This window comes from Neolamprologus brichardi, chromosome 7, assembly GCF_056152115.1.
Source record: "Neolamprologus brichardi isolate AB-2024 chromosome 7, ASM5615211v1, whole genome shotgun sequence".
Classification (NCBI taxonomy): Eukaryota; Metazoa; Chordata; class Actinopteri; order Cichliformes; family Cichlidae; genus Neolamprologus; species Neolamprologus brichardi.
In genome coordinates this window covers 18,444,971-18,461,303 of record NC_142110.1, presented here as the reverse complement: position 1 = coordinate 18,461,303, position 16,333 = coordinate 18,444,971, and the positions used below count along the sequence as shown (strand labels likewise).

Below are 16,333 nucleotides of genomic sequence, written 5' to 3'. Positions count from 1 at the left end.
GGACAAGAGGAGATTAGGACCCACCAGCCCACAATCACCTTTAATTAGTTTAATCAGTTTATACTGTTTTAATTGTTATGTCTTATTTTGTGACTTTTGATCTTGAACACTGCAATATAACTAGACAATGCTTACTTATTTACATGGCCTAAGGTCAACCATCCATGATGATCTCTTGATCAGATTGTGTTGAGACCTTTTCTGACAGTTCACCCCCAGACGTTTAAAATGTGCCTTCTGTCCTGCTCTTGTGTGCCATAAAGACTGGATGTGGTGAATTTCATGCAGATGCTTTACCACTCAAGGTCCCTTTTTTATGATTCTATGTGTGGGTGGCTAACAGTGACAGGTGCAGAAAGATGATCTTTTAGAGAGAAAAGTTGTTCATTAGCACAATCTGAGCTGCAACTGATAGTAGCTCACCAAAGCTTGGAAGTACATCCAAGCAGGTGGAAGCTGCTGTTGGGGGGCTCCGTGGCATTCTGCACTCCTTCATTGTGGTAGCAGCAAACCATTCCAAGTGGCCGCTGACTTCCCCGAGATCTCTTACGCCCTGCGTCCTCACAAGCGCCATCGGCTCTTGCTGTGTAAGGAGGTGAATCAGGTCCAAAGCTGATTTTTGCAGCCCACCTTTGGATAGAGCCCCAGTATAGTTGTTTCCTCCCGTTTTCAGTCAGTGTGTTAAGCTAACCAGCTGCCAGTTTTACAATGAACTGACAGATGGCAGTGTCATCAGTCCTCTCACAGCGCACATAAAGAGCATGAGGCCAAAAAGCATTTTTCCTATAATGTATTTTACTTCAGATTGCAATGGATTGTGCACAACAGTTTAAGACTGACTTTACTCTACACAAAGTCTTCTTATCGTTCTAGACACTTGTAATTGTAAATGAGAAATTTGAATAAAATTAGTCTCACACATCAATTCATCTACACATAAGAAGCATCTCAGGCCTGTTTAAGGGCCTTTGGAAATGAGTCCATCTAGCATAAAACAGAAAGGGAATTCATGATGTCTTTTTTATCCTCTGAGAACTTCTCATTTGAATTTTAAACATCTCGACTCCCATTATAATATAGATAACACCGCTAACAGAAAGTGTGAATTGGTTTGACTGGTGCAGAGTGCTAATGTAATGCTTCTTGCCATCATACTCTACTCATGTGACTGTTCTTGCATTTTAAGCGCATACATCGTGAGTGAAAGGAAGAACAGAAATGTTCTGAGAATCACTTGGGGCTATAAAGAGGCCTATGCACGACCCTTTGTGGTTCCACTTGTTCACTGTTCAAGGTTTTTCCATATTGTCATTCTCACTGATTGCCAGCAGCTCAAGTATATAAACTTTAGGTCACGAGTGAGCATGAACGTGTGCATCGCCTCTGTAAAAAAAGCACAAGTATTGCTTCTCTATATTTTAGCATACACAGGGCACTTTGGGAATTTTACAGTATGCCACACAGACATGCTGATATATTGATGCCATTCAATGTATTCCAGTTTTTTTTTACACCTTTATATATAAAGGAAGCTCCTTATTGGTTGGCTCTCCCTCCACCCTCCGCCCCCTTTCCCCTGGTTTCCCGGGCAACCTTGTCAGGGTGGAGGAAAAGAGCAAATCATGTGAGGGTAAAGCATATTTCTCTCTCTCTCTCTCTCCTCATTCCCCCCTCTCCCTCGTTCTCTCTTGTCAGTGAGTGTGGTGTGTGTGTATAAAAGCCTCTCTCGCCATGCTGTCACTTCACTCTGAGCTCTTCATTGCATCGCAGTAGGCAGGCGCAAGGGTTGAAGACAGGGGAGGGGATACAACCAATGGAGGTCCCTGCTAGGCATTTCCTTTGACCTTCCCTCCCTTTGTGCCTCTGTCACCTCTCCTGCCCACTTTCCCCTCTTCTCCCAATGTGTTGTACATTCCACTCCTGTCCTCCCCGTCCATCCACTCATTAAACGTGTCCGCTCAGCTTGGACGGTGGCTGCATCGATGCAAAATGGGTTGTGGCAATTCCTCAGCCACCAGCACCACAGGAGGAGGTGAGTGTTTCAGGAATCTCTGTGTACATCTGTTTGTGTGTGCAATACTGGGTGAGCGTGTGTGTATGTGAGGTGGGTGAGGGGGTTGGAGGGGTTTGAAAGAAAGAGTTGCCACTGTATCTGCAGTGATGGGAGAAGATGTCTTGAATGTCAATGAAGTGTGTCGGGGTTGCCCTTGCGTTTAAAAGAATGTGTGTGTTTGTGATTGTTTGGGGGTGGTCTCTCGAAGCCATGGGTGGCAGATCGATCACGAAGGATCTCCCTCGTCTGAGGCACCTGGGTCTGAAGAATGCGCCGCTTTGATGCAGATCGCGGCTCCTGACACCATAAATGTGGCGTTAACATCTAAGTGAACAGCTTCTCTCTCAGCATCTTAGTGCTTGTTTGAAAGGGTTTGCTGAGGATGGAAGACAAGCAATTTCACTGACATCCATCCATCTTTGTCTTCCCGCTTGACTGATGTTAGTTGTGCCCTATAAGCAGGCGGCACTAAAAATGCCTAATCAACAACCAGGTTCATTCATAAAGCCTGGAAGACATATTTGAATGGAAAAAAAAATCCTGTATCGCGTGATTTTACCGACTCTCACTGGGCTATCGTGATTTTCCTCATAAAACACCTTTCTTAGTCGATGTAGGCTGATTTTAGACATGTTTCAATTTTTGCGAAGTAAATCTCTGGGCTCCAGAGTCAAATTGAGGTAACTATTTTCCTGAAGTATCTGCAGGATTACCTCACCCACCACTACCTATTAAAGCACGGTGTGTGTTTGTGCTTCTGCAAATGTGCGTGTGTGTTTGCAGGTACCTAATCAGTACTTAGCAGGTGCTTTAACAGAGCTCAGAAAGCTACAGGGAAACACAGTCCAGTGTTGTTTCATGCTTTAAATGAGATCCACCTTGAGGTACACAAACAGCATCTCGGCAGTTGTGTGAGTGTACTGTAACTGTGGTTTGTTTATCTATGAAGGACAGCAGCTGTGTTTGTTTCTGCATGGCAGGCCCTAGCCACTTTTTCTGCTCTTAGAGGTCAGCGATCAGCACAGTGTCAAGGGCATGTGACATCCTGTCACTCTGATAAATTTCGACTAGTGGCGGCACTCATTTGTCCATAGAGGCTGACACCAGGTCAGAATCAAGTGTTTCACTTTCTGTAAATAAAGATAAAAGCATTTCTTGTTTACATTTCCTAGTATTTCAATCTATGAACAATTATTTTGTCCCTATGATTTGTTCTGTGAGTGATAAGTTGCATATATACACACACATACCTGTTTGGCCTTAGTTTAATAATGCCACTGAATAAAGCCATAAAGTAACACTTTATGGTGCAAACTGTATTTTGTCATTTTCCCAGATGGTTATGTGGAAAAATGCATAAATATTTTTAAATGGTCTGTATTTGTATAGTGCTTTTACTTGGTCCTAAGGACCCCAAAGCACTTTACACTATACACAATCATCCACCCATTCACACACTGGTAATGGCAAGCTACATTGTAGCCACAGCCACCCTGGGGCGCACTGACAGAGGCGAGGCTGCCAGACACTGGTACCACCAGGCCCTCTGACCACCACCAGTAGGCAACGGGTGAAGTGTCTTGCCCAAGGACACAACAACCAAGACTGTCCAAGCCGGGGCTCAAACCGGCAACCTTCCGATTACAAGACGAATGCCCAACTCTTGAGCCACGATTGCCTAAGCTTTAAGCTTATTTCTGACTGATTTCTGTAGTGAAATCTGTTTTACACCATTTCCACTCAGAGAACACAAACTGGAAAGTTAGCCTGCAAGTATTCATCACAGAGAACATTAAGTTCAATAAAATTAACTTTGCTTTGATTTGATTTTAGTGAGGGACAACGTCAAACCTACAAATGCACATTTTCAGGTATAAAGTTTAAGAACTCTGATGTGCAACTGTTATTTTGCTTACAAAACTCAAAATGACGGCTTTAGTGGTTCTATATCACATTGCCTGTCCCTAGTCTTATGCACCCTGATGTGCTGCCTTGGATATGAATGAGCTTTTGTCAGGCCACTGAATAGGCCCCTGTGTCATGTCAGCATTCCCTCTACGAGGATAAAATGTGCTGTAGCCTATTTGTGTGTAATGTAGATTATCCAATTTTCTACTATTGCAAGTGATTCTTGTGGTGTTCTTTTCAAGGTACATTTCTACTCTTATAAAATAAGGTATAACATGAAAAAGCAATTGAAGGACACAACTGAGGCTTTTGTTCCACCGCTGTTGTCAATGTGCGACTGTACATTCAAGAAAAAAAGTCCGATTATCCTCCTGCAGAATGCATTATGATGTTATTATAATTCAAATCAAGCTCAGTTGACTGCCTGCAGTTTGGCAAAGCACAAAGTGTTGTCGGTCCATAAAAGAGTCAAACAGCATGGAGATGAGCTCAGTGGGTATCTGCAACTGAGGCATCATACACTGTATGTCCAAAGTTATTTTACAATATGTTCCTCTTTGTAGATCAAGTCATCACGATGGTTCTTATCAACCTGTTAACGTGCCATGTCACAAAGCTCAGATCATCCCAAACTGGTTTCTGGAACAGCTCATTTAAAGGCTATGAGAATCACAGGCATCTCAAACATAGGCTGTAAATGCTCTTAAATTGGGAATGTTCATGCTGTGTATTTGCAGTTATAAAAAATGAATGAATAAATCCAGCATTAGCTATAACTTTGGTCACTGAGTCTTTGAAGTGGTGTGCAACTACCTCCACAAAAAGATTTCAGTAAGTAGATAAATAAAACACAAGCTTGCAGTGATGTTGTGAATATTATTGTGAGCACCAAAGATTAGTGTCACCAATTCAGTATCCAACTAAATGTGAAATAAGGCCAATATCACATCTTCTGTTGCTGAATTATGGTGCTGAGTAATGGCCAGAAAAGCATTTTTACAGAACATTATAAGGTCACAGAAGTTCACCGGTCATCACCTCTATTTGATCATATTAGGCATTTCTATTTGTCACAATTTGCATATGAATTTGAGTGGAAGTCAAAAATATGTTGAGTGAGGATCTTTGACCACCAGATTCTAATCAGTTGATCCTTGTATCCCAGATTTAACACACTTCCATCCAGGTGTTTCCGAGATATCCTATCATTTCCTGGATATATGTTATTGTCCCAGTACTTAAACGTTGTACATTGCATATAAGGTTTAATGTGTGATCTGTAAAATGTTAGCTGCTGAAAAATGTTCCAAGGCATTAGAAATGAATATCAAATATTACCTTTTGAAATGTAGTGAAAAAATTAAAAGCATCTGATAACAAATAACAACTTTAAATAAAAACGTCTCTTGTACCTTAAAAGGTTGTCTCATTCGCAAAATTTAGACTGCACTAGCTAAGTACCTTCTGTATCGTGCAGCTTTTTATTTTAATGGACGGATATGGGTTGAATGTGTGTGTGTGTTATTTTTTTTCAAGCATTTCCGAAAATGACCACATCTCTGTAAATCCTGTATCTTAGTCACTGCAGGGTGCACTAAATTGGCTCCATCCTGTTGTTCAGCAGCAACATTTCTCAGTACAGGAAATGTATCTGCTGTGACTGAGGGGAATTGCAGTTAGGTAGTCAGCAGTGTTTACTTGAGTTTAAGCAACAAAAGCATTTTGAATATAGTTGGCATAAGTTGTGGTTTTGGTTAACAGTTCATTCAGTTTCAACAAATAATAATTGTAATGCCTGGTTGAATTTCATGTTTGTCGAAACTGCACGTGATAATTACACTGGGAGGGGTTCGTTCTATACCTTTCCGAAAATATTGCCAGTTAACGGTTCACTTTCGTCACCCTAGCAATTAAAGGAGCCAATAAAGTGTTGAATTTTTGTAAGGTAAGTCTGATAAGTGTGGCAGATACAGAAGTAGTGTAGGCATTGTTTATGCACATTGAAGTATCTAAAAATACAGTAGCCAGTATACTGGGCAAGGCCTTGTTTTGCTCACAAAACAGCCTCTATTCTTTGTGGCGTGGATTCCTCGAATGACATATTTGCATTACATCACTCTTGTAGAATCGTCAGCTGCACATTCATGCTCCCTTTGTGCTACTGGACATATTAGCAGTGTTATGCTGAATGCAGATCTGCTTACTTGAGATACTCTCGGGTCCACCAGACTTGTCATGAGACCAGTGTGAGACAATGTTTGTGATGTGGTGTTCTGTCATACTTTATGGGAACATATACTGGGAGCATAAAGGAATCAAGTCATTGCAGCACATTGGGTGCATGGATTTTTACCCTTGAGACATTGCACTGCACTCTTGCAGCAAGACTGACAGATTGGAGAATGATGTATGAATGACGCTGGTGCATAGGTGTTCCTAATAAAGTGCTCAGTGAGTGTGTAGTTCACATTCAGTGACTGTTGATTAAAAACCTGCTGTGCAGTTCACTGATTGTAAATGCAAAGAAATTAATTATCAGTTTGGTAAAACACACCCGCTTTGACCACTTGTACATTTTATAATGGAATGAAATTAACTTCTGGCTTGTCATCTGTTCTCAGGGCCAGCAGAAGCCTCCAAAGATGTGTAAGTACTTAAGCCATTTTCTAATTATTTAAAGTATTTCTAAAACTCATCATCTGCAGGCTCTAGGCCTTGAAGGTTTGCATCAAATTTTACACTGTACAAAATTAGCTTTATACCTCGATGCTGTATATTAACACTGACACTTAGGGTCATTTAACAATGGTAAATATGCAAGGGTTTGACAGTAAATATCATCATTGTTAACATTTTTTTAATTTACATGTGTCTTGATGCATGCTCAATCATCCAGGTAAGAAAATCTCCAAAGGTTGATTCTGTTCATCTGGACGTAGCGTTTTCAGTGGGAGAAATGTTTTGTCACTCATCCAAGTGACTTCTTCAGTCTCAGCTGACTGTTTATAAGATTAGGGAACCCTGCAGTCAGCTGAGACTGAATAAGTCACTTAGATGAGTGACAAAACGTGTCTCCCACTGAAAATGCTACGTCCAGATGAACAGAATCAACCTTTGGAAATTTTCATGAGACATGTGAAGTTGGGCATCACAGTGGTGTGGTAGTTAGCAATGTTGTCTCACAACAATAAGGTCCTGAGATTGACTCTGCCATCTGGCTGGAGCCTTTTGTGTTGACTTCACATGTTCTCCCTGTTTTTGTGTGGGTTCCTCCTACAGTCAAAGATGAACAGTTAACAAAATCTTAGGCAGTATAATGTAAAGTATGGTTGGTTACACTGTTGTGCAATAAAGAGGATGTACGTTGTATCACAAGACTGTAATCTGGACTTTTTATTCAAAATAGAATTATAGACGTCCCAGTTGACAGTGACAGAAATATTTTAATTTCAGACTAACCACTCTGCTTTTGTTGTATATACTTTGGGTTAAAAATAATTGATTTTGGCTCCCAAATAGTTTTGTGTTCTGTTCTTTTGTTTTTTTTTGTTTTTATTCTAATTGAAATACAGAAGATATACTTTTCTTTGCTATCTAGAATACAGTAAAAAGCTATGGGAGGGGTAGCTTTTTCCAAAGCATTTCCTGGAAACACTGTGTATGTGTGTTTGTGCTTTATTGTAGTTTGTGTTTGTGTGTGTAAGTGTGTGTATTCTCCTTCATAACCATCTGAACAGCCAGCACAGGACCCATGAGAGCTGACAGTAAAGCATTGACTCAGTGAAGCTAATCACAGCTATCTAGGTCTGGACTACACAGCAAACTACCACACAAAAGCTCATGCACCAACACACACACTCACAGAGCAAGACACACGGTTAAGGGAATAATATACTCACAAAACTGAAAAGTGTGATACAGCTTGGCTTGCATAGGGATAGTGCACACAGTGAATAAACCTTCACATCGGCTTCATGTTGTTACCATGTTTGATCTTAATGATCAGCCACCACATCAAACCTGAGATCACTTTAAGTCTGTTGTTCAGCAGGCCTGAAATAAAACTGGCAGTTTGGTCTATAGAAGTTCCTGACAGTGAAGTATTCCCTACAGGGCTTGAGCAGCATACTGAAGATTTCTGATGCTAAGCAAAAGAACCTCCAAAAGAACAATTTTTGCACTTTCTCTCCATTTTGTATATTTGTGATTTTTTTTATTTCCTCTCTGCTCCCATATGACCTGACCTGTGCCCATTCTCTCAATCAGGACAGAAGATCCCTCAGCAGAAGATGAGAAAAGAAGGTACTTTGCAGCGCCCTTGAGTGCACTTTGCTAAGACGACTATACTTGAAATGAAATATACTTTAAATTTTTTATCGCAAAAATGTCAAATAGTTTGTTTTGCAGCATTCTCATAATAAAGTGCAAGGTCTAAACAAGTAAATGAACAATAACTCAAAAAATAAATGAATAAAATGATAAATGAATTTCATTTAGAGGTCTGTCAGTTTGATGGGATACTGGTAATGCTATTAAAAACATCCACTAAAACAAAAATCAATGCCATCTATGGTTTTAAATTGCTACTTGGTCTTTAAAACCTCTCCTCTGCTCTCCTCTCAGGAACTATGGTGGTGTGTATGTAGGTCTGCCAGCAGACCTAACGACTGTGGCTGCCAGCCAGTCCAAAGCTACACGTAAAGGTGAACTGCAGCACGCATTACGTACACGAATCTCTCACATTTAGAAGCAGAACTCGGTGTGGCGAACAGTGAGCTGTTATACCGCCGACATCTGGCAGCCTCTCAGGCATCTCACCACATGAAACCACGCCACCACGTGGAACCACGTCGCCAGCAGCGTCTTCGGTTTTATTTGACCTTTATTTTTACTGAATATTAATGAGAAACATTTACTTTGCTATACCCAACGGGGTACTGATATTTGCAAAGTTCAATATAGTTGACGACAATTATTCTGTCCAAAAATTGTATTTTTAATCAACATGGGCTTTACAGAGAGCCACATTTGTGTGCATATTTTAAATGTTATTCATTTTCTCTGTTTACAAAGTAAAACATCTTTATGTATGTAAAGGACTTTCTGATGGAGAAATATAAGTGGTAAACTGCCATGCCTCCTGAATTAGAGTAAACTCACATCGCTCCTGCGTGTTGCGGCCCTGAGGGCTTTCTTCTCGCATACATGTCCTTGTGCCCATTGAGGTTAAATATAATAATGGATTGATTCAGTTTTGTATCCTCTGGCATGAGAAGTATTGGCTCTTGTTTTTATTGAAGCCAAGATGTTCAAACTGCTGGGTGGAGTGTGTGGGTGTTTTTCAACACAGTCTTGACTGTGAGACAGAAACACCAGAGAAGAATAAAAAAAATTCTGTCAAATAATTGTCCTATAAATATCTGAACACTGACTCAGTTGTTTCTTCCTTCTTGCAGACTAGCAACCATTCAAGGAAACGCAACAGAGGTACCTGAAATATGAAGCCTCTTTGTTCGGCTTTTAACATTGCTTATTCAGTGCAAAAGACTCATGTGAAAGCCGCTGACTCCATTTTTCTCTCTCATCTCGACAGGATCCTGCATATTAATTTACGTACAAACAGTCACATTACAAGCAAAGAGCATGTAAGCCCTCTGATTCTGCCCCACCACAGACTGAATAAAGTCTCAGGCACTAATACTCTACGAAGATGTGGACGGCCTGCAGGGGCTGGGGGGATGTTCCCTCACAGAGTAATGGGTGGCAAAGTGAAACAGAGGTGCACATCAGAGGCCTGCAAGTGGATTGTATCATCACCCTTTACTTTGCAAATACTAGGAAAGCACTCAATCTGGGACTAGCAGCTGTGGACAGCGGCACCGACTTATCGACAGTCATCTGGATTTCTCGGTCAATTCACTGGAAATTTCTCTTTCTCAGGAGGAGACAGATGATCCAGCCGACTTACTAAATAACTGGGTGGGGGCTGACACACTCCCAACAGCCCTCTGCAATAATAATCACTGCTCAGTTATTTCTCTAAAACGCCATCAATGATTCATTGTGTGGCAGGGATAGAGTTATAGAGAGACAGAGATAAACCAGAGTTACACACACACACACACACACACACACACACACACACACACACACACACACAAAAGCAGCAAACACATTCCTGTTAACGTATAATAACGGAACATCTCAGTGTTGTTGAAAATAGTGCTGATTGCAATCAGGGTCCTGCTGCTGCAACAGAAAAGTCTGAAATGACACTGATTTTAACAATGGCTCTAAATGTTAATAACAGCGACGAGTCAAGTCGAGGGTTTCACAGATGATGTTCCTAAATGTCCCGAGTGCAGCAGGCAGGTCGTACCTGATGTTATCACTTAGCTTGGCCCCAGACTGATTATGTAACCACAGCATATGAGTCATGATACTTAGAGGAGCTCTCCCCGTCCACCCGTCTCTCTCTCTCTCTCTTTCCGTCCTTCTCAATTGTCTGCAGGATTGTATTTTCCTGTTCCCCCTGTTTATACTGCTTGTGGCTCATTCACATAATTCTTATAATTTCGCTCCAGATGTAGAACTGACACAGTTTCTTCAAATCACACAACATCCATCTATCTTACACACAATTGAAAAAAGAGAAAAAAAAACATGTCTTAATATTTAATATTCATTTACAAAAAAAAGGAAAAACAAAAATAACAAAAAAATGTGAAGAATAGAGACAGCCGCCCAAAAAAGTGAATTTTTTTCTCTTTGGTGAAACTGCCGTTGTAGCAACTCCATTGAATTTATTATAATTCTACTTTATACTGTATAAGCATAGTTGTTTATGTTTGTTTGCTTTTTGTTATCTTTATATGAAATGTGTTATTTTGTATTTTTTTAGACTGTCAACAAGTCCTAATGAAAAAAAAAAATGAAATCAAAGATTCTTGTGTCTAACTTAGGCTTTGCTCAATCCACTCTAAGGTTGAGATAAACTCTGCGACCCTGTTCACACTTAATGCTAAAATGCTTCTCGGGCGATTGGATCAAGATTGGACTACAGCGACACGTTGCTGTTTTATATCTGCGAATCTGTGACAATCATGTGTCTCCTTTGCTACTGTTGAACACAGATGTTTCATTGCCACTCAAGTGCCAGATTTACTTTAGGTCAGCAAAGAGAACGAGAACTAATATTTGTGCATGAGTTATTCCGGCTATTGATATTGTAATTTGTGAGACAAAATGAAGGAAATGTTCTGTCTGCAACAAGGACGATGCTTCACAACAATTTTCCAGGTTGTTTCTTGTTTTAGGCAATTCAGAAAATGAAAGCATTGACCTTACAATAAATATGTGGCTCAAACCAACACAGAAAGCGCTTTGAGTAAGTGGATCAGATTGCATGATATTGATTGTTCTTTATCTTTATCACTGTCCGTGTGTAATTTGATCCCAGAAGGTGCAATTTATAATCAAGTGTAGGCAGAGTCTATGTGTTTCTCCACCATATTGTTAAGAGATTTCTTTTTAAAGAATTTGGGCATTGCAGGAACAAATGAATTCTAATAGATGGTGCATTAGTAGATCAATTCGTTGTTGGGATTGGTCCATTTGTGAAGTTTGTTGACCTCGAGAAAAAAATACACAATATAATCAGCCTTATACTTTAACAGTAAAACCTCATCAAGCACTACGATGTTCCCAGAAAAGAAAAAACACATTACAGCTGGGCGAGCATTAAGGTCTAAGGTCATTTGTCAGCCAGACTCTTGACAGTTCTCTCCTCTAATGAATGTACAACATCTTCCACTGACCAAGACTTTAGGGGAGGGTGGAAATAGGCCAACTTTAAACACTTGAGATTCAAGAGATGTTCTGTCTGAGCTACACAAAGCTCTTTATACGCCTGTCTGTGTAGCTCTGACTGCCTCAACTGACCAGCCTCAATAAAAATGAGGACTTGTTTCACCCTGCCAGCACACAAGCTTACTGTTTACTGTTTTATCAGTTTTTCTTGCGGGTGGCGCATCACCAGTTATCAGTCGAGCTGATACCAAGGGATTTCGTGTAGTGTCTTTTGCGAGCCATTTGTCTACTCACATTGTTGCAGTGTGTGAATTGTTCACCTGTTGTAGAGACAGATTATACTGCAGATACAAAGAGCTGCTTCATGTACTTTGTAGTTAATGGTGAATAATAAAAGGAGCTGAAGTGTGCCTACAGTGCCAGATCACAAATTTGATCAGGAAACCCACCTGAGACGTTGCATTTTTGCTGTCCCTTTTCTTTGATGTCTACATTTTTTCCCTACCGCACCGGTGGCCTTTGGCTTTTACAGCGTGTTGTGCTGCCTGCCTCTCCCTCTTCAATCAGCCTCACGTTGCCCTTTATGGTTGTTCCTCCTGTATATGATGAATGTCACTGCCTTTGCCCTATTCAGTTAGCTTAACAGGGACAAGGGGGCAGAATGTGGATGAATATAACCGTCTGATGTCCTCTACATTAAAATGCTGCTGTAGTTTGCTGCAGTACAGCGTGTTGAATGTAGTAGGGGTGGGCTGTGCTTATAGAAGATTTTTTGGGGGAGGAACTGCTATGGACGTTAAATGCTAATAAAAGCTAGCTACCAGCAACCTGTTAGCTTAGCGTAAACTTTGGAAACAGGGAAACAGCCTACCTTTAAAGGTCACCATTTAACACGTAACATCAAAAGTAATTTTTAAAAGGACACTTCTGTTGATACAAGCAAGAAAGGAATGAAATGCCTTTCTTCAAACTGTAATACTATTCTTACGGTTTAGTTGTATAATGATGCTGAAAATTCTGGACACCACCTGGAGTCAGAGTAGCTGTTAAATATTTTATTTATTCCAACACTAGAAAAGACCTGAAGTAGTCATAGAAAGCCCTCCACCCCCCCACCAATGTCACTTCATGGTTTTGACCACTGTAAAATTTTATGATTCAAGAGGTAATAAGTGAGGTTCTTGGGTTGTTCAATGATGTTCTATGCTTAAAAAACACTTTATGGGATATTTATCATGTCTGTCTTTCACGCATAAATAATATTTACTGATCACTCCTTTCTAAACCTAATCTATCAATGATGCTGAAGATTAAAAAAAATGTGACTGCCTCTGTGCAACAAATCCACAATTTTCTGATTGAATTATCAACAATTAAAGACTTTTATACCGTCCGCACACAGCTGTGTTTATTGATTGTGGTCTTTGCTGAAACGTATCTGCCTCCTGTAATCAATAGGCTTCAGACTTGAGGGATTAAAAGTGTTCTTAGTAAATATTCCAGACTGCATGAAGAAATAGAATAAGATTTGCTAACTGCCGTGGGCCTTTGTGCAATAAGATCAATCGCAAGTTCATCTTGATAATTGGCTGTGCTGAGATCGCATGAGGAGAGGAAAAGAGGAGCAGGCTGGGTTCACTGTCCCCTCTTTTACTGCATGCAAACAATTTGAGCCTCTCCACTGGTCACATATCATGTTCTGCTCCTGGTGCAGAAACTAGAAAATATAAACTGTGCGTGAAAAAGAAAAAAAACAGAACTTCTGTAATAAGTAATCAAGGGACATATATCTGCAGCATATAGGACTGACTCGCATATGAATAAAAAATTTTTTAATCATATATTCCATTTTTCTCATATATTGTCATATACATAATAGCCTTCATGCACATATAAAACATCCCAAAGAAGCAGATGTGGTTCTGTGACATGCAGTGTTAGCTGAAATACTTTGTTACACAAGCTCTGCTAAAGAGTTATTTCTTCCAAATTACAAAGGGCAAAAATGATAAGTTCTAGTATTTACTGAACTCTCGAACTCTGTCTATTGAAAAATGTGTCCTTTGTGTTACGTCACAGACTAATTACCTTGCATTTTTTAACTTTAAGATGAACAAAATCAAATAAAAAAAAATCTATTCAGTACTTAAATTGTTCTGAGACTAGAATTTCAGTCAGAGAAATCTCAGCACTGACAATTAAAATCAAGGCCACCTACAAGACTAGGCACCATGAAAGACAGGAGAAAAAAAAATACCGTAGTCTGTATTTGGTAATATAAGTGAACAAGCTGAGTGAAACGTCCCACTCAACAGAACACCAACATCAAACACAACAAAAAGGTTTGAACAAAATTGCTCCCGTCTTTGTGTTGAGGTAATCATGTATATGTATCACGCACAGATAGAGATCTGACTCTGTGTGAACAGTGAGAGGTACGTGATTGAGAGCAGGTCCTTAATCATATCATCTGTGCATCTGGCCCACCATGAAATAGCAGCTGTTCTTTCTCAAGCTTACATTTTTTAGTAAACACTGGCGTCTACCTTTCACTTCATAGCATAATTACTCACACTTCTTACTTGTTTAAAAAAGGAATTATTATCCGCCTAGGACCCTGCATCCACATATGTGGACATCACATTTTGGGTTATTTAGACCAAAATACTCAATTTTGCTCTACAAGGGCCTGATATCCACTTACGAGGACATTATACTGCCACTGTTCTATCAAAATTTTAAACGAGTATCCTCATATGGCTCTTATTTTTCTTAAAAACAAAAATAAAGTAAAAAAAAAAATCAGGTAATTCTTTGTTTTTACGTTCATCGGGCCCCAATCAGCCCAAATATCAAAGAGAAATTCAAAATGCATGCCGTGGAAGAGTTCGAGTCTTAGGAGGTTATAGAAAATATAAACGTAATTTTTTAAATTTTAATTGAAACTAATTCACTGCTACACCCAATAATCTAATTTTTGATATATTGTGAATATTAAAAGAAATACCTCTGACAAATCATAATCGCAACTTCTAAACTGCAACCCAACTGCAACTCTAACATGCCTAAAGTCTAACCTTGTGGTATAAAAATATATCCTTTTTGCCTTGGCAATCATAGGGCACTAACTGACACACAAAAACTATTGACATTTATTCCAAAAATGTCACTTTTTAAATTTCTCTAAAGCGCATAAGGCTAGCATCAGACCTAACCCTGGACCTAACAGTGTTAATTTAATTTTGCCGCAACAGCCTCTCCATTTTCTTTGTGCTTTGCACAGCAGGGCAGTAGAGGATAGCAACAGCATCAATGGCACACTTGAATATCAAGTGTTTTTTAAGTATACTTAATTTTACCATTTTTTGTTCTCATGGCCACTGAGCAGCTGCACAGGACCAAACATTGGTTAGTTGTGACAACTATTTTGGCTCATGGCATAGACGATGGACATAGTACAGTATGTTATAAACAAATTCATGAAGAAAGGATATCTTAAGATGTGTATAGGGCCACCAGGGAGAGCAAGCCTGTAGAAACTGAGATGTAGCCTTTGACATTTTTCTTTTTTTTTTTTTGCAGTTTCATCTCGTTTCATTCGTTGCATTGCATGGTCTGACCTTGGGGTGAATTTGCTCAGCTGTCTGCTCTTGGCAACATTTGCAGTTGTTCTGAATGTTCTTCAAGTGTGAATAATCTTTCTCACTGTAGAATGATGGACTTCAAATTGTTTGAAAATCACCTTTTAACCCTATAAGACTGATGGAGAGCAGCAGTTGTTTGCTTAAAGTCATTCCTGCTGTTTTCCTCCTTGGCACTGTGTTAACGAACTCCTGAATGTTCCAGGAAGCTGCAAAACCGTCTTCTTTAACAGAGGTCCTCACACTTGTCCTGATATATAAAACCTTAGAATTTTAAAGAGGGTGTGCTTCCTTTTCTTTCTTTGACTGTTTTATTGTGATCCTCAATAAAAACTAAGACAGTGATTTATTAGTAAGATGGTCCATTAGACTTGTCTCCTTTCAAGGTCTCCCTTATCTTAAAGGACAAATGCAGTAAACAGCCCTATTCGATTAAATATTCTGCACTGTTTTGGCACTGCTGAATTATTATTCAGACAAAAAAATATTACTTTGCCACCTATTTGAAATTGTATTTGTAAGTCATCCTTTTTACCAGTAGATGTCACTGCTGCACAGCGTTAGCTTCGATTGTGGCAACAGCAGCAAAAATCTTGTGCACTCTCACAGTACTTTTGTAAATATTTCCCTCTGTAATAGCCATGAAAAATGAGAGGTATGTCTTTCCGCCCTCAAGGCCTCTGCAGCTTCTTTGAGATCTACAAAGAGACAAAATCATTAAAGCCAGCTATCAGTTCTAACAATCTTATTCATTTAAATTGAGAGGCCAGAGGTTTGCACTAATCTTGGCACCAGAGTTGCTAATCAAGCCCAGTACATGCAACAGGGTGCAAATTACTGTTTCGGTTGCAGAAGGGGGAGGGGGGGTTGTACCAGCTTTCAGGGCAGTGAGGCCAATTACATACCCCTGAGTTTAACCTGA

At 39.8% G+C, this 16,333-nt stretch overlaps 1 protein-coding gene across 1 annotated transcript; it reads left to right on the top strand.

Annotated features, from left to right (window-relative positions):
- The first annotated feature begins 1,682 nt into the window (after positions 1-1,682).
- On the top strand, positions 1,683-13,161 carry c25h12orf75 (chromosome 25 C12orf75 homolog). Its single transcript, XM_006782515.3, has 6 exons — positions 1,683-2,032; positions 6,583-6,607; positions 8,228-8,263; positions 8,585-8,664; positions 9,418-9,448; positions 9,555-13,161. Exons 1-5 carry the CDS (start codon positions 1,990-1,992, stop codon positions 9,420-9,422), a joined length of 189 nt encoding a protein of 62 aa, XP_006782578.1. The 5' UTR covers positions 1,683-1,989; the 3' UTR covers positions 9,423-9,448; positions 9,555-13,161.
- The last annotated feature ends 3,172 nt before the right edge of the window (positions 13,162-16,333 follow it).

Coding starts and splice junctions, on each gene's coding strand:
- c25h12orf75 (XM_006782515.3), top strand. CDS start 1,990: ATGGGTTGTGGCAATTCCTCAGCCACCAGCACCACAGGAGGAG. Junction 2,033..6,582: donor CACCAGCACCACAGGAGGAG/GTGAGTGTTTCA, acceptor ATCTGTTCTCAG/GGCCAGCAGAAGCCTCCAAA. Junction 8,264..8,584: donor GCAGAAGATGAGAAAAGAAG/GTACTTTGCAGC, acceptor CTCTCCTCTCAG/GAACTATGGTGGTGTGTATG.